Genomic DNA, 21,311 nt, shown 5'->3' on the forward strand with positions numbered 1-21,311 from the left:
AACCAATCACAAAGCCTTCTCTCCGGGACTAAGGCGTGTCGGTCATCGCAGACTATAAATCCCAGCACACATTATGTCCTGAATTGGGCGGGCCGGACCGGCAGGAGGCGCCGGATAGTCCGCGCTCCTTCACGGCTCTAAACCAATCAGAGCTCTCTCCACCATGAGGCGCGAGAATACAAATCAAACAGCGCCAAATTGGCGCTTGCATTAGCGTGAAGCGCGAGGGCAAGGACCAATCAACTGTGACTTCGCCCTGAGGCGCGAGGGCAGGCAGGCACCGGCAGATTAGCTGGCGACGGCGTTTGGTTCGGATACAGTTGTTCCCGGGCAGCTCGGGTGAAGACGGTTTCCCTGCTGGGGGAAAGCGGGATCGCTGTAGAAATGGGGCCCTTGGCCCTCGCCCTGCTCTTCTGGGCAGCGCTGAGCGCTGCCCACGCCGTCGTGTATTTCCGGGAGCAGTTTATGGATGGAGGTGACCGAGGAGGGAGGAGTCCGGTGGAGATCGGAGAGGGGATGGAGAAAGTCTGGGGGAGTCCTGTGAGGAAAGGGGAGTGTGTCCAAGAGGTTGGGTTGATAGGTGGAGATGAAGCTGTGTGGGGTAGGGTAAGTGGGAAAGTGCCCATTGATGCCCCCCAGGTCACTGTGGTATGCAAGTCCTGAGGGGAAAGGGAATTTCTGAGAGCAAGTAAGGGTAGGGTTGCCAACTTTCTAATCACACAAAACTGAACACCTTTGCCCTGCCTCGCCCCTGAGGCCCCACTCTCCACCTCACTCCATTCCCCCTGTCCATCACTCACTCTCCCCTATCCTCACTCACTTTCACTGGGCTGGGGAAGGGGTTGGTGTGGGAGGGAGTGAGGGCTCCAGTGTGGGGCTAGAAATGAGGGGTTCAGTGTGTGTGAGGGGGCTTCAGACTGGGGCAGGGGGTGGGGTGCAGGAGAGGATGAGGGCTCTGGCTGGGGGTGCAGGCTCTGGTGTGGAGCCAGGGATTAGGGGACAGGGGGGTCTCTGGGCTGGGGCCAAGGGGTTTGGTGTGTGGGAGGGGGCTCAAGGAGGGTGTTCCAATCTGGGCCAGGAGTGGGGCGGGGGGTTTGGGTTCCAGCCACGCAGTGCTTACCTCAGGTGGCTCCTGGTTGGCGGAGTAGTGGGGCTAAGGCAGGCTCCCTGCCTGCCCTGACTCTGTGCTGCTCCTAGAAGTGGATGGCATGTCTGATCCCTAGGCACGGGGCAAGTGGGAGGCTCTGCACGGTGTGTGCTGCCCGTGTCTGCAGGTGCCACTCCTGCAGCTCCCATTGGCCAGGATTCCCAGCCAATGGGAAGTGCGGAGCCAGTACGCGGGGTGGGGGCAGTGCACAGAGCTTCCCTGATCGCCCCCATAGGTGCTGACTTCTACTCCATCCCTGCCCCAGCCCAACCTCTTCTCCGCCTCCTCTCCTGAGCGCGCCATGTTCACGCTCCTCCCCCCTCCCTCCCAAAGCTTGCTACAACTGTTTGGCCGCAGTAAGCATTGGGAGGTAGGTGGAGGAGCGGGGATGCAGCACGCTAGGGGAGGAGGTGGCGGGGCGGGGATCTTGGCTGCCGGTGGATGCAGAGCACCCACTAATTTTTCCCTGTTGGTGCTCCAGCCCCAGAGCACCTACAGAGTTGGCGCCTATGGTCGCCCCTGCACCTAGGGGCTGCAGGGACATGCTGACCACTTCTGGGAACTCTTTGGAGCCAAGGCAGGCAGGGAGCCTGCCTTAGCCCCGCTGCACTGCTGACTGGACTTTTAACGGCCTGGTCAGCGGTGCTGACCGGAGCTGCCAGGGTCCCCTTTCGACCAGACGTTCCGCTCGAAAACTGGACACCTGCCAACCCTAATTAAAGGGTTGAGGAGTTTCTAAGGTCATGAGAGTTGGGGGTGCAATTCCTGCTGGGTGAGCGGAGAACCCTAGGTTGGGGAGAAGTTTTTAGAAAGGAGTGATTCCTAGGGGATGTGGGAAGAGTCTGGGACTTGGAGAGGTCCTGGATAAATAGGTAACTTAGTTCACCCCTTCTCAGCACACGGAGTCTGAAGGGGTTATTGTACAGTATGTACTGGCTGCAGATTAGAGGCAGCAAACTTGTGTTCCACACCATCCTATTAAGCAGTCTCCTGTCTTGAATACGCCTCATGGTGTTCTGCTTTGTTCAGTTCAGATCCACTTCTCAAAGGGCCAGAAGTGACCGATCTGGTCTCCCAGTGAAGTTGCTGAAGACACTTTTACCCCTTGATAGTTGGGGCCTATCAAGATTTGCCCCCACTTTTTTTGCTTTTGAAATTTCACTCAATTCTTTATAAATAGTTTCACCTTTCTTCCCCTGAAATAAATGCTTTAAAAAAAAGTTAGTGTGAACAGTCCATTACTCTTCTGCCATGAGTGCAGGGGACTGGATTAGATGACCTCCTGAGGTTCCTTCCAGTCCTATAATTCATTTACTGTATAACAAAAGGTAATAATGAGTGATGGAACAGATTTCATTTTCAAACTTCTGAGGAGTTTTTGTATATAAATGTATGTTTCAAAAAGATTTTTAAAATTTGAGAAAGACCTTGTCTGTGTCATTTTAATTTATTTAATGGCCTAAATGTTTCTATTGGTATCAGATTACTAATATTTAATATTATTTAACAGTTAAATGGCAAGACAGATGGATGAATTCTCAATATAAATCAGATTATGGGAAATTTAGACTAACAGCTGGAAAGTTTTATGGAAATGCAGTCCGAGATAAAGGTTTGTGCATTTAATTTAAAATGTGTTATTAGGACTGCTTACATTGTTAATAATTGACATGTTCTTCTTGAAATCTCGTCCTCCCTTGGCTTCCATGACTGTCCTCTCCTGGTTCTCTTCCTACCTCTCTAATTTCTTTATTCATTTTGTCCTTCAGATGATTCTCCTCATTCACCTTCCAACTTTATGTGGGGGTTCCAGAGGGCTCTGCCCTTGGTTTCCTTCACTTCTCCCTCTACACCTGATCTTTGAGTAATCTTATCTGCAAACATAAATTCAACTCCATATGGTGACTCTCAAATCTACTTCTCTACTCCATCTTTATCTCCTGTACAAACTCAAATCTCAATCTGTTTCTCTGACATTTCCTTGTCGATGTCTAGATATCAGATCAAGCTCAACACGGCTAAAGCAAAGCTCTTAATCTTTCATCCATGCCATTCCTTCTATCTCCTTTCTTGATCACTGTGTCTGTCGCTCACTCAGGCCCGTAGCCTGGAGATAATCTTCTGTATGGATCTCTCTGTAGGTCTTCACATCCAAGCTAAATCTTACTGATTTTTTTCTGCATAATATAGCTAAGACACATCCACACAGCTAAAACTCTTGTCTAAGCTCTCATCTTGCGTCAAGATTACTGCAATTTTCTGAACAAATGCAGTGTTACCCTGCTCATCTCCATTCAGAAAGCTGCAATAAAGATAATGTTATTTACCCCATTGTTTTGACCATGTCAAGCCTCCACTGGCTCCCCATCTCAGTCACATCAAATGTAAGTTGCTTATTTTCACTTTCCAGACCCTGCATATTCTGTATCCGCTCTACCTATCATCTCATTCACCATCAAGCTGTTGACTCTCACTTCCTATTGGCCCATGATGCCAGCCTCCATCACCCACTTGTTAAATTTTTAAATAAGCACGTTCGTGTTTTATCCCATGCTCCCCCTCATGCTTGGGAGGTGCTTGTATAAACATCTGCAAAGCCACCTCATTATCCACTTTAAAAACCCTCCTCAAAACTCTCCTTTGCTGTGATGCCTACAAAAAACTTGACAATGGTTAGGCTGCTGGTGTGCTGATACCACTGCCTATCATGCTGACCAATATTGTCTCCTTATATTCCTCTGTAGCCATCTGTTGTCTCTCCTCTTAGATTTAGATTGTAAGCTTTTTGGGGCATGGACCATCTTTTTTGCTCTGTGTTTATACAGCACCTAGCACAATAGGGTCCTGGTCCATGACTAGGGTATGTACGTCCTCTGGTAATATAAATATATAAAAATAAGTAATATAACCCCACATGCATTCTCAGCACATTTAGAGAGCTCATAAATAAAACTGAGGAGTTTCATATAAGCCATTATAAGGCTTACATGAAATCCATAAAGTGCTTACATACTAGAATGACAGAAACATCTAAGATAGGTACCATAGAAGGAAAACATAAGAATGGCCATACTGGGTCAGAACAAGGGTCCACCTAGCCCAATATCCTGTTTTCTGACAGTGGACGGTGCCAGATGCTTCAGAAGGAATGAACAGGAAAATTAATTGAATGATCCATCCCCTGTCTGGCAGTCACAGGTTTAGGAACACCTAAGGTGACCAGATAGCAAGTGTAAAAAAAATCAGGAGAGGGGGTGGGGCGGGTAATAGGCGCCTATATTTTTTTTTTTTTTTTAAAAAGCCCCCAAAATTGGGACATCTGGTCACCCTAGGAACACTAAAATATGGTGGTGTATCCTTGACCATCTTGGCTAATTGCCATTAATGTACATAACCTCCATGAATTTACCTAATTCTTTTTTGAACCCAGTTATAGTTTTGGCCTTCACAACATCTACTGACATTGAGTTCCACAGGTTGACTGTGCATTGTGTGAAGCAGTACTTCCTTGTTTGTTTTAAACCTGTTGCCTATTAATTTAATAGGATGACCCCTGGTTCTTGTGTTATGGGAAGGGGTAAATAACACTTCCTTATTCACTTTTTCCATACCATTTGTGACTTTATAGACCTCTATCACATCCTTCCTTTGTCATCTCTTTTCTAAGATGAACAGTCCCAGTCTTTTTAATCTCTCCTCATATGGAAGCTGTTCCATACCCCTAAGCATTTTAATGCTATTCTTTTACTTTTTCCAATTCAAATATCTTTTTTGAGATTGGGTGACCAAAACTGCACACACAGTATTCAAGGTGTAGGCATACCATGAATTTTTATATATATATATATATATATATATATATATATATATATATATATATATAATGTGGTGTTATGATATTTTCTATCTTATATCTATTTTCTAATGGTTCCTAATAATCCATTAGCTTTTTTGATGGCCGCTGCATATTGAGTAGATAGCAAATAATCCACAACGACTCCATACTCTCTCTTTCTTCAGTGGTAACAGCTAATTTAGACCCCATCATTTTGTATGTACTGTACAGTTAGGATTATTTTTTTCTCCATGTGCATTACTTTGCATTTATCAACATTGAATTTCATCTGCCATATTGTGGCCTAGTCAACCAGTTTTGTGAGATTCCTCTATAATTCTTCACAGTCAGCTTTGGACCTAACTCTCTTGAGTCATTTTGTATCATCTGCAAATTTTGCCACCTCACTGTTTGCCCCTTTCTCCAGATCACTTACAAATACATTGAACAGCAGTGGTCCCAGTACAGATCCTTGGGGGGACCCTGCTATTTACCACTTTTCAATGAGAGAACCTTCCCTCTTATCTCATGACTGCTTAGTTTGCTTTTTCCCTGAATGCATCTGATGAAGTGAGCTGTAGCTCACGAAAGCTTATGCTCAAATAAATTTTAGTCTCTAAGGTGCCACAAGTCCTCCTTTTTCTTTTTTTAGTTTGCTTAAGAGCCTTTGATGAGGGAGGGACCTTGTCAATGGCTTTCTGATAGTCCAAGTACACTATATCCACTGGATCAACCTTCTCCCCCCATTTGTTGACCCCCTCAAAGATTTCCTCATGTTTATAAAAAGAAAAGGAGTACTTGTGGCACCTTAGAGACTAACAAATTTATTAGAGCATAAGCTTTCGTGAGCTACAGCTCACTTCATCGGATGCATTTGGTGGAAAAAACAGAGGAGAGATTTATATACACACACACAGAGAACATGAAACAATGGGTTTATCATACACACTGTAAGGAGAGTGATCACTTAAGATAAGCCATCACCAACAGCAGGGGGGGGAAGGAGGAAAACCTTTCATGGTGACAAGCAGGTAGGCTAATTCCAGCAGTTAACAAGAATATCAGAGGAACAGTGGGGGGTGGGGTGGGAGGGAGAAATACCATGGGGAAATAGGTTTCAGAGTAGCAGCCGTGTTAGTCTGTATTCGCAAAAAGAAAAGGAGTACTTGTGGCACCTTAGAGACTAACAAATTTATTAGAGCATAAGCTTTCGTGAGCTACAGCTCAGAGCTGTAGCTCACGAAAGCTTATGCTCTAATAAATTTGTTAGTCTCTAAGGTGCCACAAGTACTCCTTTTCTTCATGGGGAAATAGTTTTACTTTGTGTAATGACTCATCCATTCCCAGTCTCTATTCAAGCCTAAGTTAATTGTATCCAGTTTGCAAATTAATTCCAATTCAGCAGTCTCTCGTTGGAGTCTGTTTTTGAAGCTTTTTTGTTGAAGTATAGCCACTCTTAGGTCTGTGATCGAGTGACCAGAGAGATTGAAGTGTTCTCCAACTGGTTTTTGAATGTTATAATTCTTGACATCTGATTTGTGTCCATTCATTCTTTTACGTAGAGACTGTCCAGTTTGGCCAATGTACATGGCAGAGGGGCATTGCTGGCACATGATGGCATATATCACATTGGTAGATGCGCAGGTGAACGAGCCTCTGATAGTGTGGCTGATGTGATTAGGCCCTATGATGGTATCCCCTGAATAGATATGTGGACAGAGTTGGCAACGGGCTTTGTTGCAAGGATAGGTTCCTGGGTTAGTGGTTCTGTTGTGTGGTGTGTGGTTGCTGGTGAGTATTTGCTTCAGATTGGGGGGCTGTCTGTAAGCAAGGACTGGTCTATCTCCCAAGATCTGAGAGAGCGATGGCTCGTCCTTCAGGATAGGTTGTAGATCCTTGATGATGCGTTGGAGGGGTTTTAGTTGGGGGCTGAAGGTGATGGCTAGTGGCGTTCTGTTGTTTTCTTTGTTGGGCCTGTCCTGTAGTAGGTGACTTCTGGGTACTCTTCTGGCTCTGTCAATCTGTTTCTTCACTTCAGCAGGTGGGTACTGTAGTTGTAGGAATGCATGATAGAGATCTTGTAGGTGTTTGTCTCTGTCTGAGGGGTTGGAGCAAATGCGGTTATATCGTAGCGCTTGGCTGTAGACAATGGATCGAGTGGTATGATCTGGATGAAAGCTAGAGGCATGTAGGTAGGAATAGCGGTCAGTAGGTTTCCGATATAGGGTGGTGTTTATGTGACCATCGCTTATTAGCACCGTAGTGTCCAGGAAGTGGACTGGATACAATTAACTTAGGCTTGAATAGAGACTGGGAATGGATGAGTCATTACACAAAGTAAAACTATTTCCCCATGGTATTTCTCCCTCCCACCCCACCCCCCACTGTTCCTCTGATATTCTTGTTAACTGCTGGAATTAGCCTACCTGCTTGTCACCATGAAAGGTTTTCCTCCTTCCCCCCCCTGCTGTTGGTGATGGCTTATCTTAAGTGATCACTCTCCTTACAGTGTGTATGATAAACCCATTGTTTCATGTTCTCTGTGTGTGTGTATATAAATCTCTCCTCTGTTTTTTCCACCAAATGCATCCGATGAAGTGAGCTGTAGCTCACGAAAGCTTATGCTCTAATAAATTTGTTAGTCTCTAAGGTGCCACAAGTACTCCTTTTCTTTTTGCGAATACAGACTAACACGGCTGCTACTCTGAAACCTCATGTTTATGGATCACTTATGATACAAATTAAAACATGTTTTGCTGTTTGTTTGGTTTTTTACACAAATTATTAATTCACCTATATTAAGTGCTAACTGCATTTAAAACTGTGTCTGGTTAAGTCTTTTTTTTGCATGTGATGTTTTGTCAAAGTTTAAAATTGGCTGATTTTAGTACATCTAGCATTAGTTTGGTGAGGAATATGATAAGGCTAAATTCTACTGTTGATTACACGGTTGTAAAGCCAAAGTAAGTTTAGTGCCACAGAATTACTCCAAATGTATAACAGTGTAAATGACAGGAGAATTTGTCCCCTACTTTCAATTTTAAATGAAGAAAGCTGAATCCATGAGTTTTTTTTTTTTTTTTTTTTGCAAACATCCAGTTGATAGATTTTTTTTAAATCAATGTTAATTTATTTGCCTTACAGAGGTCCTGCATTCTTATTCTAATGTAATTAAAAATGTATGATTTTATTAATAGCAGATGAAAACAAAACATACATATTGTGTTACCATATGTAAATATTAATGTCTTTATAGGTCTGCAAACTAGTGAAAATTCTAAATTTTATGCCATTTCATCACGATTTAAACCGTTTAGCAATAAAGAAAGATCTCTGGTCATTCAGTACACAGTAAAACATGAGCAGAAGATAGATTGTGGTGGTGGATATGTTAAGATCTTTTCCTCAAACTTGGATCAGAAAAATATGAGTGGAGATTCACAGTATTACATTATGTTTGGTGAGTTTAGTTACATGTGCATTGCTAAAATATTGTCACAATAGCTGCACAGTTCTTCAAAGACAGATCTAGAACTGGTACAGCAAAAGATTTAATACAAGACGTCCCTAATAAGATTAAAATCCTGTGACCGGTCAGCAATTCAGCATCTTTGTGCTTCAGATATTTTTAAGCATAAATTGTCAAAATACAAATTGAAATTAGAAATGATTTAACTGATTAAGGGACACAAATGAGAGTGTTTTTAGAATTAAGCCAAATGTCCAGTAAGATTATTTCAGTCATAGGGCTTTTGATAATCCCAATGATGGTCCAAAATTTGCCCTCATGTGACGGGGTGGGACTCTCCCCTGCGGCACCTCCTGCTGGTTGTCCAGGGAATTAGCGTTTCCAGCCTCCGGAGCGCCCTCTGCAGGCTGGTGTCCCACTTGCCGCTGGGCCCCAAGTCCCTTCCACACCAGGGTGCTGCCCCCTGATAGTACCCCAACAGATCTGGGTCTCCCTCCCCCCGGGGAATCCCCAATCTCTATCCCCACCTCGCCTCAGTCTTTGGCTACTGTCAGTCACCATCTAGCCCCTGCTCCCTGGGGCAGACTGCAGTATACTTGCCGCTCATCATCGGCAAGGAGGGTCTAGAGCTGCTGCTTCGGCCTACCCTTGGGCTGCCCTCTGCAATCCCAGTACCCTTTTCCTAGGCCTTCATCACGGCCTGCAACCTGGGGGTTTCTCAGGCCAGAGCTCTCCAGCTCCTCTGGCCTTTCCTCAGCCCTGCTCCACTTTAGGTACCCTGCTCAGCTCCCAGCTGTCAGACCCCTCCCTCTCAACATACACACAGCCTGTCCTCTTATAAAGGCCAGCTGGGCCCTGATTGGGGCATGGCCGCAGCTGTGGCTGTTTCCCCAATCAGCTGAGGCTTGCTGTTTTCCCTAGCAAAGCCCTCTCACAACCTAAGCCCTCTCCCAGGGCTGATTTCAAGCCCTTCAGGGCAGGAGTGGGTGACCACCCCGCTACACAGGGTGAGGACCCCCTGTGGGCCAGCCTTTATTCCACCTTGGTCCCACGGCCTGCCGGGGACATTAGTTGGCGGCTCCTTCATGGAGCCATGAGCACAGGCATGCACCTGGCGCGGTTCACCCCTACACCTGAGGCCTGCCCCTTTTGCGGCGTGAGGAAGAACCTGGCACACGCCTATCTTGAATGCAGCCCCTATTTCGGCTCCTCCAGAACCTCTTATTGAGGTTCTGGCTGCACTTCTCCCCACACTTGTTCCTCTTCGCACACCCTATCCGTGGCTCCACGAAGTGGCGAGACCTCCTTGTCCACCTCCTCCTGGCTCTGGCCAAAGTTTCCATCTATAATACCAGGAGGAGGATGTTAGACGAGGGGGTGCTCTGCGACTGCGGGGCCTATTTCTGTTCCACCCTAGTGTCACGTATCCGGGCAGAGTTCCACTGGGCAGCGTCCGCTGGCTCCCTTGACAGCTTTGAGCAGGTTCTCTGCTCGGTGTCCCCATCCGGCATCCTCCTTTTTAACCTTTGACCTTCACTCCGATCCGTTTTTCATTAGTTGTCCCCCGTAATCAGTTGGTCCCTGGGTCCAGTGGTCCCTTCCGCTAGGCTGGGGCAAGGGTCTTTAGCACTTCTCGGGTTTCCAATACGACCCCGCTACACCTCATATATTCACATGTAACTCCCATTAAGTCACTGGGAATTGGACTTGTGTATCTCAGAGTAAACTTTGTCCAAAGACTTATCAGTTGAATAGCCAGTCTATAACACAGATCACTCTATAAATATGTATTATGATATAGGCTATGGGTAACTGCAGTTGGTAGTGGATTTCTATATGATTTTTGCTTGTATTATGACTGCAGGAGAATCAAGCTGTAAAACAGTGTTTGGTTAGTAAAATCAGAATATAATTTTGAGGTAGGTCTAGAGATTGGAAGAGAAGCAATGCAAGCAAAAATGGGACTCCATCAAGCGGCATGTGGAAATGAGGGCTGTCTATTGGCAGTAAAAAAAAAAAAAAAAAAAAGACATGAGATAAGCAAACTGTATATGTATAAAGAAGTTAAGAATAGACAGTATGAAATTTTTTGTAGGACCAGATATTTGTGGATCTGAAACAAAGAAAGTCCATGTTATTTTAAATTACAAGAGTAAACCTCATCCAATGAAGAAACGAATCAGATGCAAGGTAAATGCTAGAATATAAGTTTTAAAGATTGTTGAAATTCCTGAAATTAGTTATGTTAAAATTCACCTAATAGCTGCATTTAGATAACTTTAAAGAGGCACTCTCACTAAATAATAATTTAAATGTCATATTATGGAGGCACTAGTTACAACTCAGTAGTTAAGTTTGAGTTCCATTTTGCATTTAAAGCAGAGCTTCAACCTCATTCTTGTGTTTGAAAAATACAGCATATGCTCCTCCAAGCTTACATCAGTGGGTCTCAACCAGAGGTGCTGTCATAAATTTAAAGGGAAGGGTAAACACCTTTAAAATCCCTCCTGGCCAGAGGAAAAACCCTTTAACCTGTAAAGGGTTAAGAAGCTAGGATAACCTCGCTGGCATCTGACCAAAATGACCAGTGGAGACAAGATACTTTCAAAAGCTGGAGGGATGAGCTGTAGCTCACAAAAGCTTATGCTCAAATAAATCTGTTAGTCTCTAAGGTGCCACAAGTTCTCCTTTTCTTTTTGCGAATACAGACTAACACGGCTGCTACTCTGATCTCTGTCTGTATGATGCTTTTGCCGTGGACAGAACAGGAATCTACATTCCATTCAGCACAGCTTATTTTCTCAGCCATTTAAAGAAAACGGAATCTAACGCATATCTAGCTAGATTACTTACTAAGTTCTAAGACTCCATTGCTGTTCTGTCCCTGGCAAAAGCATCAGCCAGACAGAGAGAGCCTTTGTTTCTCCTCCCCTCCAGCTTTTGAAAGTATCTTGTCTCCTCATTGGTCATCTTGGTCAGGTGCCCGCGAGTTATCCTAGCTTCTTAACCCTTTACAGGTTAAAGGGTTTTTCCTCTGGCCAGGAGAATTTTAAAGGTGTTTACCCTTCCCTTTATATTTATGACAGGTGCACTTACCCCTGGGAGTACACGGAGGTCTTCCAAGGGGTACACCAACTCATCTAGATCAATGTTTCGCAACCTGGGGGATTGTGACCCCCCTCACCAGCGGGGTCATAGGATGGGGCTTAGGGGGGTTGCAAGTGCAGGGCTGGCATTAGGGGGTGGCAAGCAGCAATTATAATTTATATTCAAATTATATTCTTCAGCCCAAGCCCCAGCGGAGGCTGAAGCATGTATTTTAGCTTTGCAGGGCCCCCTGTAGCTTTTAAGTGAGGTGAAACTTGGGGTATGCAGGACAAATCAGACTCCTGAAAGGGGTACAATAGTCTGGAAAGATTGAGAACCACTGACTTTTATATGGAAAAAAAAATCTGAAGTCTTAAAAAAATTAATTTAATCTAATTTTGGACTACAAACATTAAAATGATTTACTCTTGTTTTATGGTTATCACATGGCACCACTACAGGGCAGACTTCAGGTTGCTTTAGAACCTTATATTGTGCATTTCTTAGTTTAACATTTAAATTTCTAAGTATAACCTTCACTGAATTTCCTGGATTTGTAATGCTTTCTTTTGGTATAGTTACAACATCCCTGTAATGTTTTTCACCCTTAACTTACTGATATGTACTTTCAACCTTAACTCATCTTTGTTTTTGTCTGGGATATAAATTAGTAAGGTATTTTTGGATTGTGATTGTTTTATATACCCTTTCCATCACTATTCACCTTATGCTCTCTTATTATAACTCTTCCTATGGCCAAGCTGGGATAGACAGTGCTTACTCTGGACTCCATCAATGCTGCTCTGACTGTCACACAGAAGAGTACGCCATAACAGTTCAAAGCTTTCCCTCCTGCCCCTTCATGCCATTTAGTTTAGAGTCAAGACAGAGACTTTCACAAAGGGGAAAAAGTTCAGATGTTTTACATTTAAAATGTAAAAAGAAAAGAAGTACTTGTGGCACCTTAGAGACTAACAGATTTATTTGAGTATAAGCTTTCGTGAGCTACAGCCAATGAAGTGACCTGTAGCTCATGAAAGCTTATGCTCAAACAAATTTGTTAGTCTCTAAGGTGCTACAAGTACTCCTTTTCTTTTTGTGAATACAGACTAACACGGCTGCTACTCTGAAACCTGTCATTTAAAATGTAGACTCAGTTACCTTTTTCTCTTGCTGCTTTTTCAAAATGATCAGATATATTTCTTGACTTAAACAAAGATTTTTAATTAAACTTTTTTATCTTGCATAATCCTGCAAACAACTCTTAATGCCAAATTTATGATGACAGGAATTTCAAAGGCACGATTTAAGATGCCATTCACAAGGTGTTATGTCTTTACTGCAAGTCTAAGCATGAGAAAATGGCTAAAAAGGTAGCAAGCTGTTATTCAGACATATATATTGTGATGAGACAAGGCCAGATGGCTATGGAAGAGTAGTGGGAGATGGATTTGTTTAGCCTGGAACTAATATATCTCTGGTACCAGGATAAGTGAAATGGCAGCTGCTCCAGGTCAATTAAGACACCTAGGGGCAATTAAGAACTTTCCAGAAGGCAGGGAGAAGGCTAGGTTGATTGGGACACCTGAAGCCAATCAGGGGCTGGCTGAAACTAGTTAAAAGCCTCCCAGTTAGTCAGGTGGGTGTGCATGTCAGGAGCTATGGGAAGAAGTTGCGTGGTTGGAGAGGCTGAGTAGTACACACCATATCAGGCACAAGGAAGGAAGCCCTGAGATAAGGGTGAAATGGAGCTTGAGGAAGTGAAGGCTGCTGTGGGGGAAGTAGCCCAGGGAATTGTACATGTCATGTTTCTAAAAGGTCAGCTACCATAGCTGATACTATTAGGGTCCCTGGGCTGGAGCCCAGAGTAGAGGGTGGGCCCGGGCTCCCCCCCCACACCTTTGCCCCCTGATTAATCACTGAGACTGGGAGACAACAGAGACTGTGCAAGGAAGGATAACTTCTCCTCACCTCCCTCACTGGCTTATGATGAAAATGGCTCAGTAGACTGTGACCCTTGTCCTTAGAGAAAGAAGGGTTATGTGGAGGGTCACAGTGAGCCTCTGAGGCTAGCAAAATCCGCCAGGAAACACGGGATCCATGAGGCAAGGACAGAGCTTTGTCACAATATATTCAAAAATAGCAGAGGAAACATACAAGATTGCTGGCAAAGTAGATTGCTTTTTGTATAAATAACTTTTCATGTTTAGCCAGTATAAAAGTCTTTGGGAGTTTTTTTTTTTTTTGTTTGAGCCTGTTTATAATGGATTTTCTGCAGTAATGTGATTCTGATGCAAAACTGGTTCTAAAACCTACATGTTTTAGTGGTACTTCTAAATGGCAGCAGAAAACATTTTAACTTCCTTTCTTTAAAATTTATAGGTTGATGGATTCACTCATTTGTATACACTGATTTTAAGACCAGATCAGACTTATGAAGTAAAAATTGATAATGAAATAATTGAATCAGGCAACTTAGAAGATGATTGGGATTTCTTGCCACCAAGGAAAATAAATGATCCTACAGCAAAGAAACCCAAGGATTGGGATGATGTACCCCAAATTGCTGATCCAAATGATGTCAAACCTGAGGTGGTTTCTTTTTCCTGATATTCCTCTGTCCTGTATTTTTGAGGAAGCGCATAAATGTCAGAAATATCTGATTATTTCATTATAATTGAACTCAGATTTGTTACTACTGTTCATATAATCAGGTAGAGCTACTTCCAGTACACAGTGAAATTGAACCTGGAGAAACTTTTCTGGGCCAAGGTGTTCTCTGTGCAGAGCAGCTGCATGTCATGAAAATATGATTATTTAACTCAGAAGTGCTTTGCAAGGACCCTAAATTTGGAGATACCCAGCTCCACTGCTGCATAGCTCTGCACCAAAGTTGGCCTGTTATCAAGGCTAACAGAAAGTGCCCCATCCATTCCTAAGATATATACACTGTTAGTAACTGAAAATGTCTTGTCATTTGAAAAATTACATGAGAAGATGAGGGTTGCTTATATGAGGAGAGGATCAAATTGCCTTTAATGTGTTTTGGATTAGACCTACAGTGAGTTGCCTTACCATGTTAATTACAACCCCAAACAATTAACTCTCTGTTAGCCTGCTTATATGAGCAATCTTCAAAGGTTCTGATTGGGTAAACATGCATAATGAGGTTAGGATTTAATCAAAAGCCCCTTCCAGCAAGCCCAACTTCTGACAATTCAGGACACAAACGACCAGGACAAGAGATTGAATCCAAATCTCTGATTTGGCATTGCCTAACACTACACTAGGCCACCCCAAGCTTTAACAGTAAATCAAGGTTCTAAATATAAATTTTAATATTCATTTTCTAGTTTTCCCTTTTTGTCCAGATTATGCAAAGAGCACCTTGATATCTACTGAATTGGTCAGTATGTGAGGGTTTCCTTTTCCTGAAAAGATCATCTGTTTATTAAAATTAAATGATAAAAAAATCTTTCATAGCTGAATTGGTTGTGGAAACAATATGGCATCTTGTCTCATGGTAGGAATATAAAGCCCAGATAATTTTACTTCTGGATATTTTTAAAGGATTGGGATGAACCTGAATACATTCTGGATACTACTGCTGAGAAACCTGAAGATTGGGATAATGCAACAAATGGAGAATGGCAACCTCCTCTGATCAAGAATCCATTATACAGAGTATAAATCATTCTATTTATGCATAACATATTCCAGTTGACTATTCTTTTGGTGATAGTATTCAGAACATGTGGTTTGTTACAGGGTGAATGGAAACCAAGGAAGATTGATAACCCAAATTATAAAGGAGTTTGGCCCTGTCCACAAATTGAAAACCCAAACTACTCACCAGACTTCAATATCTATAGCTATGAAAACATTAGCATCATTGGACTAGACCTTTGGCAGGTGAGTTGTTTTTAATTATTACAGAAACTAGAAATGAAAGATTTCAGAGTAGCAGCCGTGTTAGTCTGTATTCGCAAAAAGAAAAGGAGTACTTGTGGCATCCGATGAAGTGAGCTGTAGCTCACGAAAGCTTATGCTCTAATAAATTTGTTAGTCTCTAAGGTGCCACAAGTACTCCTTTTCTTTTTTAGAAATGAAAGAGCTTCCTGTCCTTAACAATGCAACAGTATGTTCTGCCCTTGCATATACACATCATCTACTGAGTTGGGAGTTAATCATGGCTATCTGATGCATACAATGAAGTGAGCTGTAGCTCACGAAAGCTTATGCTCAAATAAATTTGTTAGTCTCTAAGGTGCCACAAGTACTCCTTTTCTTTTTGCGAATACAGACTAACATGGCTGCTGCTCTGAAACCAATCATGCCTATATTTTCAACATGCCCTCATTTCAATAGGTATTTGTTTGAATCATAATTATCTCCAGATGTACTAACAAATGAGGGACATAAACTGTTCTTCTCAATTTATAATTTTATAAACACTGTTATGAAGTATGTGCATGTGTTTACATGTTCACAAAGCAAAAGTTTTATTAAGTTTTGTATTAAAACTAATTTTGAGGATTTATAACTTGGTTTTAGCCTGGGAGCATAGTTGGTCACAAATGTCTTTTAAACCTATATCTAGATAGAAAGATAGTGGTAAAAGAAATCAGAATATTTGTTAAAAACAGTTCAATCTTTTATTCAAGAGCTCCATTCTTTTAAATACAAGAGGGGTGGCCAAACTTACTGACCCACTGAGCTGCATATGATAATCTTCAGAAGTTCGAGAACCGGATGTGTTTGCCGAGACTCAGGGCTTCTGCCCTGCTCCTGCTGAAGTCTTAAGCCCTGGCAGGTGTCTCCCACAGGGCTGAAACCCTGAGATGCTCCTCCCGGTTGGGAAGAAGCTCCTAGCCCCACCACCCCACAGCAAGACAGAAACCCTGAGGGCTCCTCCCCCTCCACCCTGTCTGGGGGGGGGGGGAACTCCGCGAGCTGCACTTTAACTGTAAAAGAGCCACATAGGTCTCGCAAACTGTAGTTCAGCCACCCCTGAAATATAATTTCCATTGGAATTCCTACTGATCACTGAGCCCCTTGCCTTACACAATCCAAAGTACTTGTTCTGTTTTTCTGGGTGTTTTTATCACCTCTATCAAAGTGATAGTTTGCTATCAGTTCATGACATTGCTTAAAAACATTTTTGTCTGAGTTAACTTTAAGCATTCTGTTTCTCAGCTGTTTATTCACTTCATTTAATTTTTATATAAGTATAATACCAGACCTCCAAGTTATTTTAAACTGATTAAGAGAAAGACAAAGTGGCAGCATTTTAACATAATTGAGTTTATTTCTATAGCTATACTATATATTTCAGTGACTGCACCATCTCAGCTAAGTTATTTTTGTATATGAGAACTTTTTCTAAGTAGATTGTCTGATTAAAAAAAATATTGATTGAATATAGTACCTTTTTTATACAGATCTCAAGGCAGAAACAATATATAGGTTTTATTACTTTTTTTGTTTACTATATTCATTAAAAAAATGTAATGTAAACAGTGCAGGGAGAAGAGAAGGATAAACAAACAAAGCTAGGTGGGGTGTATAAATTATTGCCCTGATTTTCAGAGGTATTAAGCAACCTCAATTCCTGCTGAACACAGTAGAAGCTGCAGGTGCTCTATTTGCAATGTACATTTGAAAATTAGGACATTCATATACAAAAGATGAGAAGCAAAGTCTAGAGGGGGAGGGCAGGAGCAAGGAGGACCTCTTCTACATAGATGGTATAATTAATCCACTTTAACAACTATGCTTGAACATGGCTTAAGCTATTGTGGACAAGTCCAGCAATAGAATTAGGGTTGTCAATTAATCACAGTTAACTCGTGCAATTAACTCAAATTAATCACAATTAATCACACTTATAACCTTAGAATACCAATTGAAATGTATTAAATATTTTTGGATGTTTTTCTACATTTTCAATATTGATTTCAATTACAACACAGAATACAAAGTGCACAGTGCTCACTTTATATTTTTGATTACAAATATATGCACTGTAAAAATGATAAACAAAATGAACTATTTTGCAATTCACCTCATACAAGTACTGAAGTGCAATCTCTTTATCATGAAAGTATAACTTACAAATGCAGACTTTTTTTTTTGGTTACATAACTGCACTCAAAAACAAAACGGTGTAAAACTTTAGAGCCTACAAGTCCACTTAGTTCTACTTCTTATTCTACCAATTACTAAGACAAACAAGTTTGTTTACATTGACGGGAGATACTGCTGCCAGCTTCTTATTTACCATGTCATCTGAAAGTGAGAACAGGCATTTGCATGGCAGTTTTGTAGCTGGCATTGCAAGGTATTTACATGCCAGATATGCTAAACATTTGTATGTCCTTTCATGCTTCAGCCACCATTCCAGAGGATGTGCTGATGATGCTCGTTTTAAAAAAAATGCATCAATTAAATTTGTGACTGTACTCCTTGGGGGAAGAATTGTGCGTCTCCTGCTCTGTTTTACCCACATTCTGCATATATTTCATGTTATAGCAGCCTTGGATGAAGACCCAGCACATGTTCACTTTAAAAACACTTTCACAGCAGATTTGACAAAATGCAATGAAGGTACCGACGTGAGATTTCTAAAAACAGCTACAGCACTTGACCCAAGGTTTGAAGAATCTGAAGTGCAGTCCAAAATCTGAGAGGGATGAGGTGTGGCATATGCTTTTAGAAGTCTTAAAAGAGAAACACTCTGATGTGGAAACTACAGAACCCAAACCACCAAAAAAGAAAATGAACCTTCTGCTGGTGGCATCTGACTCAGATGATGAAAATGAACACGCGTCAGTCCGCACTGCTTGGGATCGTTATCAAGCAGAACCCATCATCAGCATGGAAGCATGTCCTCTGGAAAGGTGGTTGAAGCATGAAGGGACATATGAATCTTTAGCGGATCTGCCACGTAAATATCTTGCAACGCCAGCTACAGCATGCCATGTGAACCCCTGTTCTCACTTTCAGGTGATGTAAACAAGAAGCAAGCAGTATTATGTCCTGCAAATTGTAATCAACCTTGTTTGTCTGAATGATTGGCTGATCAAGAAGTAGGACTGAATGGACTTGTAGGCTCTAAAGTTTTACATTGTCTTACTTTTTAATGCAGTTTTTTTTGTACATAATTCTACATTTGTAAGTTCAACTTTCATGATAAAGAGGTTGCACTACAGTACTTGTATGAGGTAAACTGAAAAATAAATTCGTTTTTTACAGTACAAATATTTGTAATAAAAAAATAAAAAGTGAGCACTATACACTTTTGTATTCTGTATTGTAATTGAAATTAATATATTTGAAAATGTAGTAAACATCCAAAAATATTTAAAATAAATGGTATTCTATTGTTTAACAGCACGATTAGTCGCGATTAATCTTGATTGATTTTTTTAATCGCTTGCCAGCCCTAAATAGAATTGCTGTCTAAACCAACAAATTTTGTTTAAACAAGTGAAGACAAGGCCTTGGATTCTGGAGCATAGTTCTGTAACAATGTGTAATTCCTTAGCACATTCTGCAGCGACTTTGAGGAATACATGGGGCCCCTGAGTAAAGGAAAATATTCAGTAATATCATCCTCATTCAGTAACAACCAATAAAAAGGAATGAGATTAAAATTATCAACAGGGAATATAAATAAAATATGATTTTGTTTTCCATTGCAGGTGAGAGCTGGAACAATTTTTGATAACTTCTTGATCACAGATGATGAACAATATGCAGAAGACTTTGGAGACAATACCTGGGGTGAAACAAAGGTAATGGATGAGCTCTTTTCCCCCACCCACCCCCATTCTGGTCCCTTTTTGCAGGTAAAAGGGCTGGAATAGTACAAAGGGGTCTGTATCTAGTCAAGGCAAGGATTCCCCTGCTGCAGACACTGTGGAAGACAGCCATAAGGGTGCCTTCTGTGGACCCCCTCAAAAGCCCTGGTGAAGTGAGTATGCTGGGGAAAGGGTCACAGAGCACATAGTGCTGCTGACAATCAAGACCGCATTGCTGCAATAAAGTAACTCCAGTAGTTTGTTGCTAGGAGCCTCTCTGGCCCTTGGAGCAGCCTAGGGTCAAGAGACCACAAAGGTTGCTTAAAATCCAAGGAACTTACTTGGATATTTTTTTCTAGAATAGTGCCAGGCATGTAATCTATGATTCAATAATTACAAAATAATAATTAAATTATTCATGTACACTCCTGCAATCCCATTGATTTTTATAGGGTTGTACTGAGGTCAGACTTTAGCCCTAAATTATTACTAATTTAAGGTTTGTTCTTTCTGGAATAAATGTCCAGATTCTGCCACCTCCCGTGCCCAGCACATCCTTACATCAGCCTCCCTAAGGCTGCAAATGGATTGCTTTGCAGCACAGAAAAGCCATAATGCTGAACACTACAGTCACTCCTCCGCACGTTTATTCCTGCTTCCAGCATGCCCGCTATGGTGGCAGCATAGAGCATGTCAGCCCTATGCAACTTCTGCCCTGGGGACAGTTTTCCCTCTGGCTGTTGAAGCCCCTGTTGCTGCTGGAGGCTGTATAGGGGCCAGGGACAGAATCTGACCCCCAGTATTCTTGTAGCAGATCTTCCATTTTAAGAAGACAACCAATAGTTCAACAACCATTTGCTGCTAAAGTATAATCTATGTGCGTAGTTTGGAAAGATGATTCTGTAAGTAAGTTTAGATGTCAATTAAAAATAAAGGCCCTTGCAATTCCTCTATTGGCAAACTCCCTCCTATTGACTTCAAAGTAAATTCAGTACACAGAGGGCTGGCAGAAATGGACCCAAAATATTTACTGTGAACTGACCTTTTCATTATTTCTTCAGGACCCTGAAGAGAAAATGAACATAAAACAGACTGAAGAAGAAAAGAAAAGGGAAAGGGCAAAAGAAGAAAAGCGTTTTAGGACAAGGTTTAACAAGAAGGTAGAAAAGCCAAAAGAATCTGGAAAGGATAAATCAAACAGGATAACTCTGAAGAAGGAGGAGCTTTAATTCTTATTTTAAAAGACTTCAAAGAAATATCTAAAGTTTGGCTTTTCTCTAATTTGTTGTATGGAGGTTCAGATGTTTTCTTAATAACTAATTGAAAATAATATTTAAAACTTCCTCTAATAAAACTTTGCTAGAACTATTCATTTTTATGAGATTTAAATGTATATATTTTAGCACAGGAAGACATTAAGAAAACATGTTTCCTGTAAATAGAACATGGAATTGAAATAATTCAATAAAAAAAACCTTACTAAAATATATTAAATTACATATTTTGTATTTGAGTTAGGATTTTGTAAATTACCTCTAAAAGAAGGGCCATTATATTTCTTTTGATGCTTTGGCATACAGTATGTTCCTCTGCAGTGAAAAAGTCTTGTAACCAACCTCTTTGGAGCTAAACTGTTTTGATACTTTCATTAATATTAATGTAAAATACTTGCAAATTGTGTTGTGAAATTCTCTCCATCACAAAATTTGTATCCCGTGTTGTAGCCATGTCGGTCCCAGGATATTGGAGAATCAAGGGGGGTGAGGCAATATTTTTAATTGGACCAACTTCTGTTGGTGAGAGAGACAAGCTTTTGAGCTTACACAGAGCTTGAAAGCTTGTCCCTCTCACCAATAGAAGTTGGTCCAATCAAAAATATTACCTCACCCACCTTTGTCTCCATCACAAAAGCTTTTTCAAAAATTACTTTTTTCAAAGATACAACATTCCTGATCTCTGAAGTATGTTGCT

At 41.6% G+C, this 21,311-nt stretch overlaps 1 protein-coding gene across 4 annotated transcripts; it reads left to right on the top strand.

The window, feature by feature from the left end:
• Positions 1–128: 128 nt before the first annotated feature.
• Positions 129–20,825, top strand: CALR3 (calreticulin 3). 4 transcript variants are annotated; one of them, XM_043502829.1, is made up of 9 exons: positions 129–339; positions 2,658–2,759; positions 8,239–8,442; positions 10,547–10,641; positions 13,921–14,130; positions 15,109–15,222; positions 15,307–15,450; positions 19,242–19,334; positions 20,402–20,825. In XM_043502829.1, exons 2-9 carry the CDS (start codon positions 2,678–2,680, stop codon positions 20,567–20,569), a joined length of 1,110 nt encoding a protein of 369 aa, XP_043358764.1. In that variant the 5' UTR covers positions 129–339; positions 2,658–2,677; the 3' UTR covers positions 20,570–20,825. The 4 variants fall into 4 exon arrangements, with proteins under 4 accessions (XP_043358764.1, XP_043358763.1, XP_038239610.1 ...); XM_043502828.1 differs by having other exon boundaries at positions 129–287; XM_038383681.2 differs by lacking the exon at positions 129–339 and adding an exon at positions 342–475.
• The last annotated feature ends 486 nt before the right edge of the window (positions 20,826–21,311 follow it).

Source organism: Dermochelys coriacea, chromosome 25, assembly GCF_009764565.3.
Source record: "Dermochelys coriacea isolate rDerCor1 chromosome 25, rDerCor1.pri.v4, whole genome shotgun sequence".
Classification (NCBI taxonomy): domain Eukaryota; kingdom Metazoa; phylum Chordata; order Testudines; family Dermochelyidae; genus Dermochelys; species Dermochelys coriacea.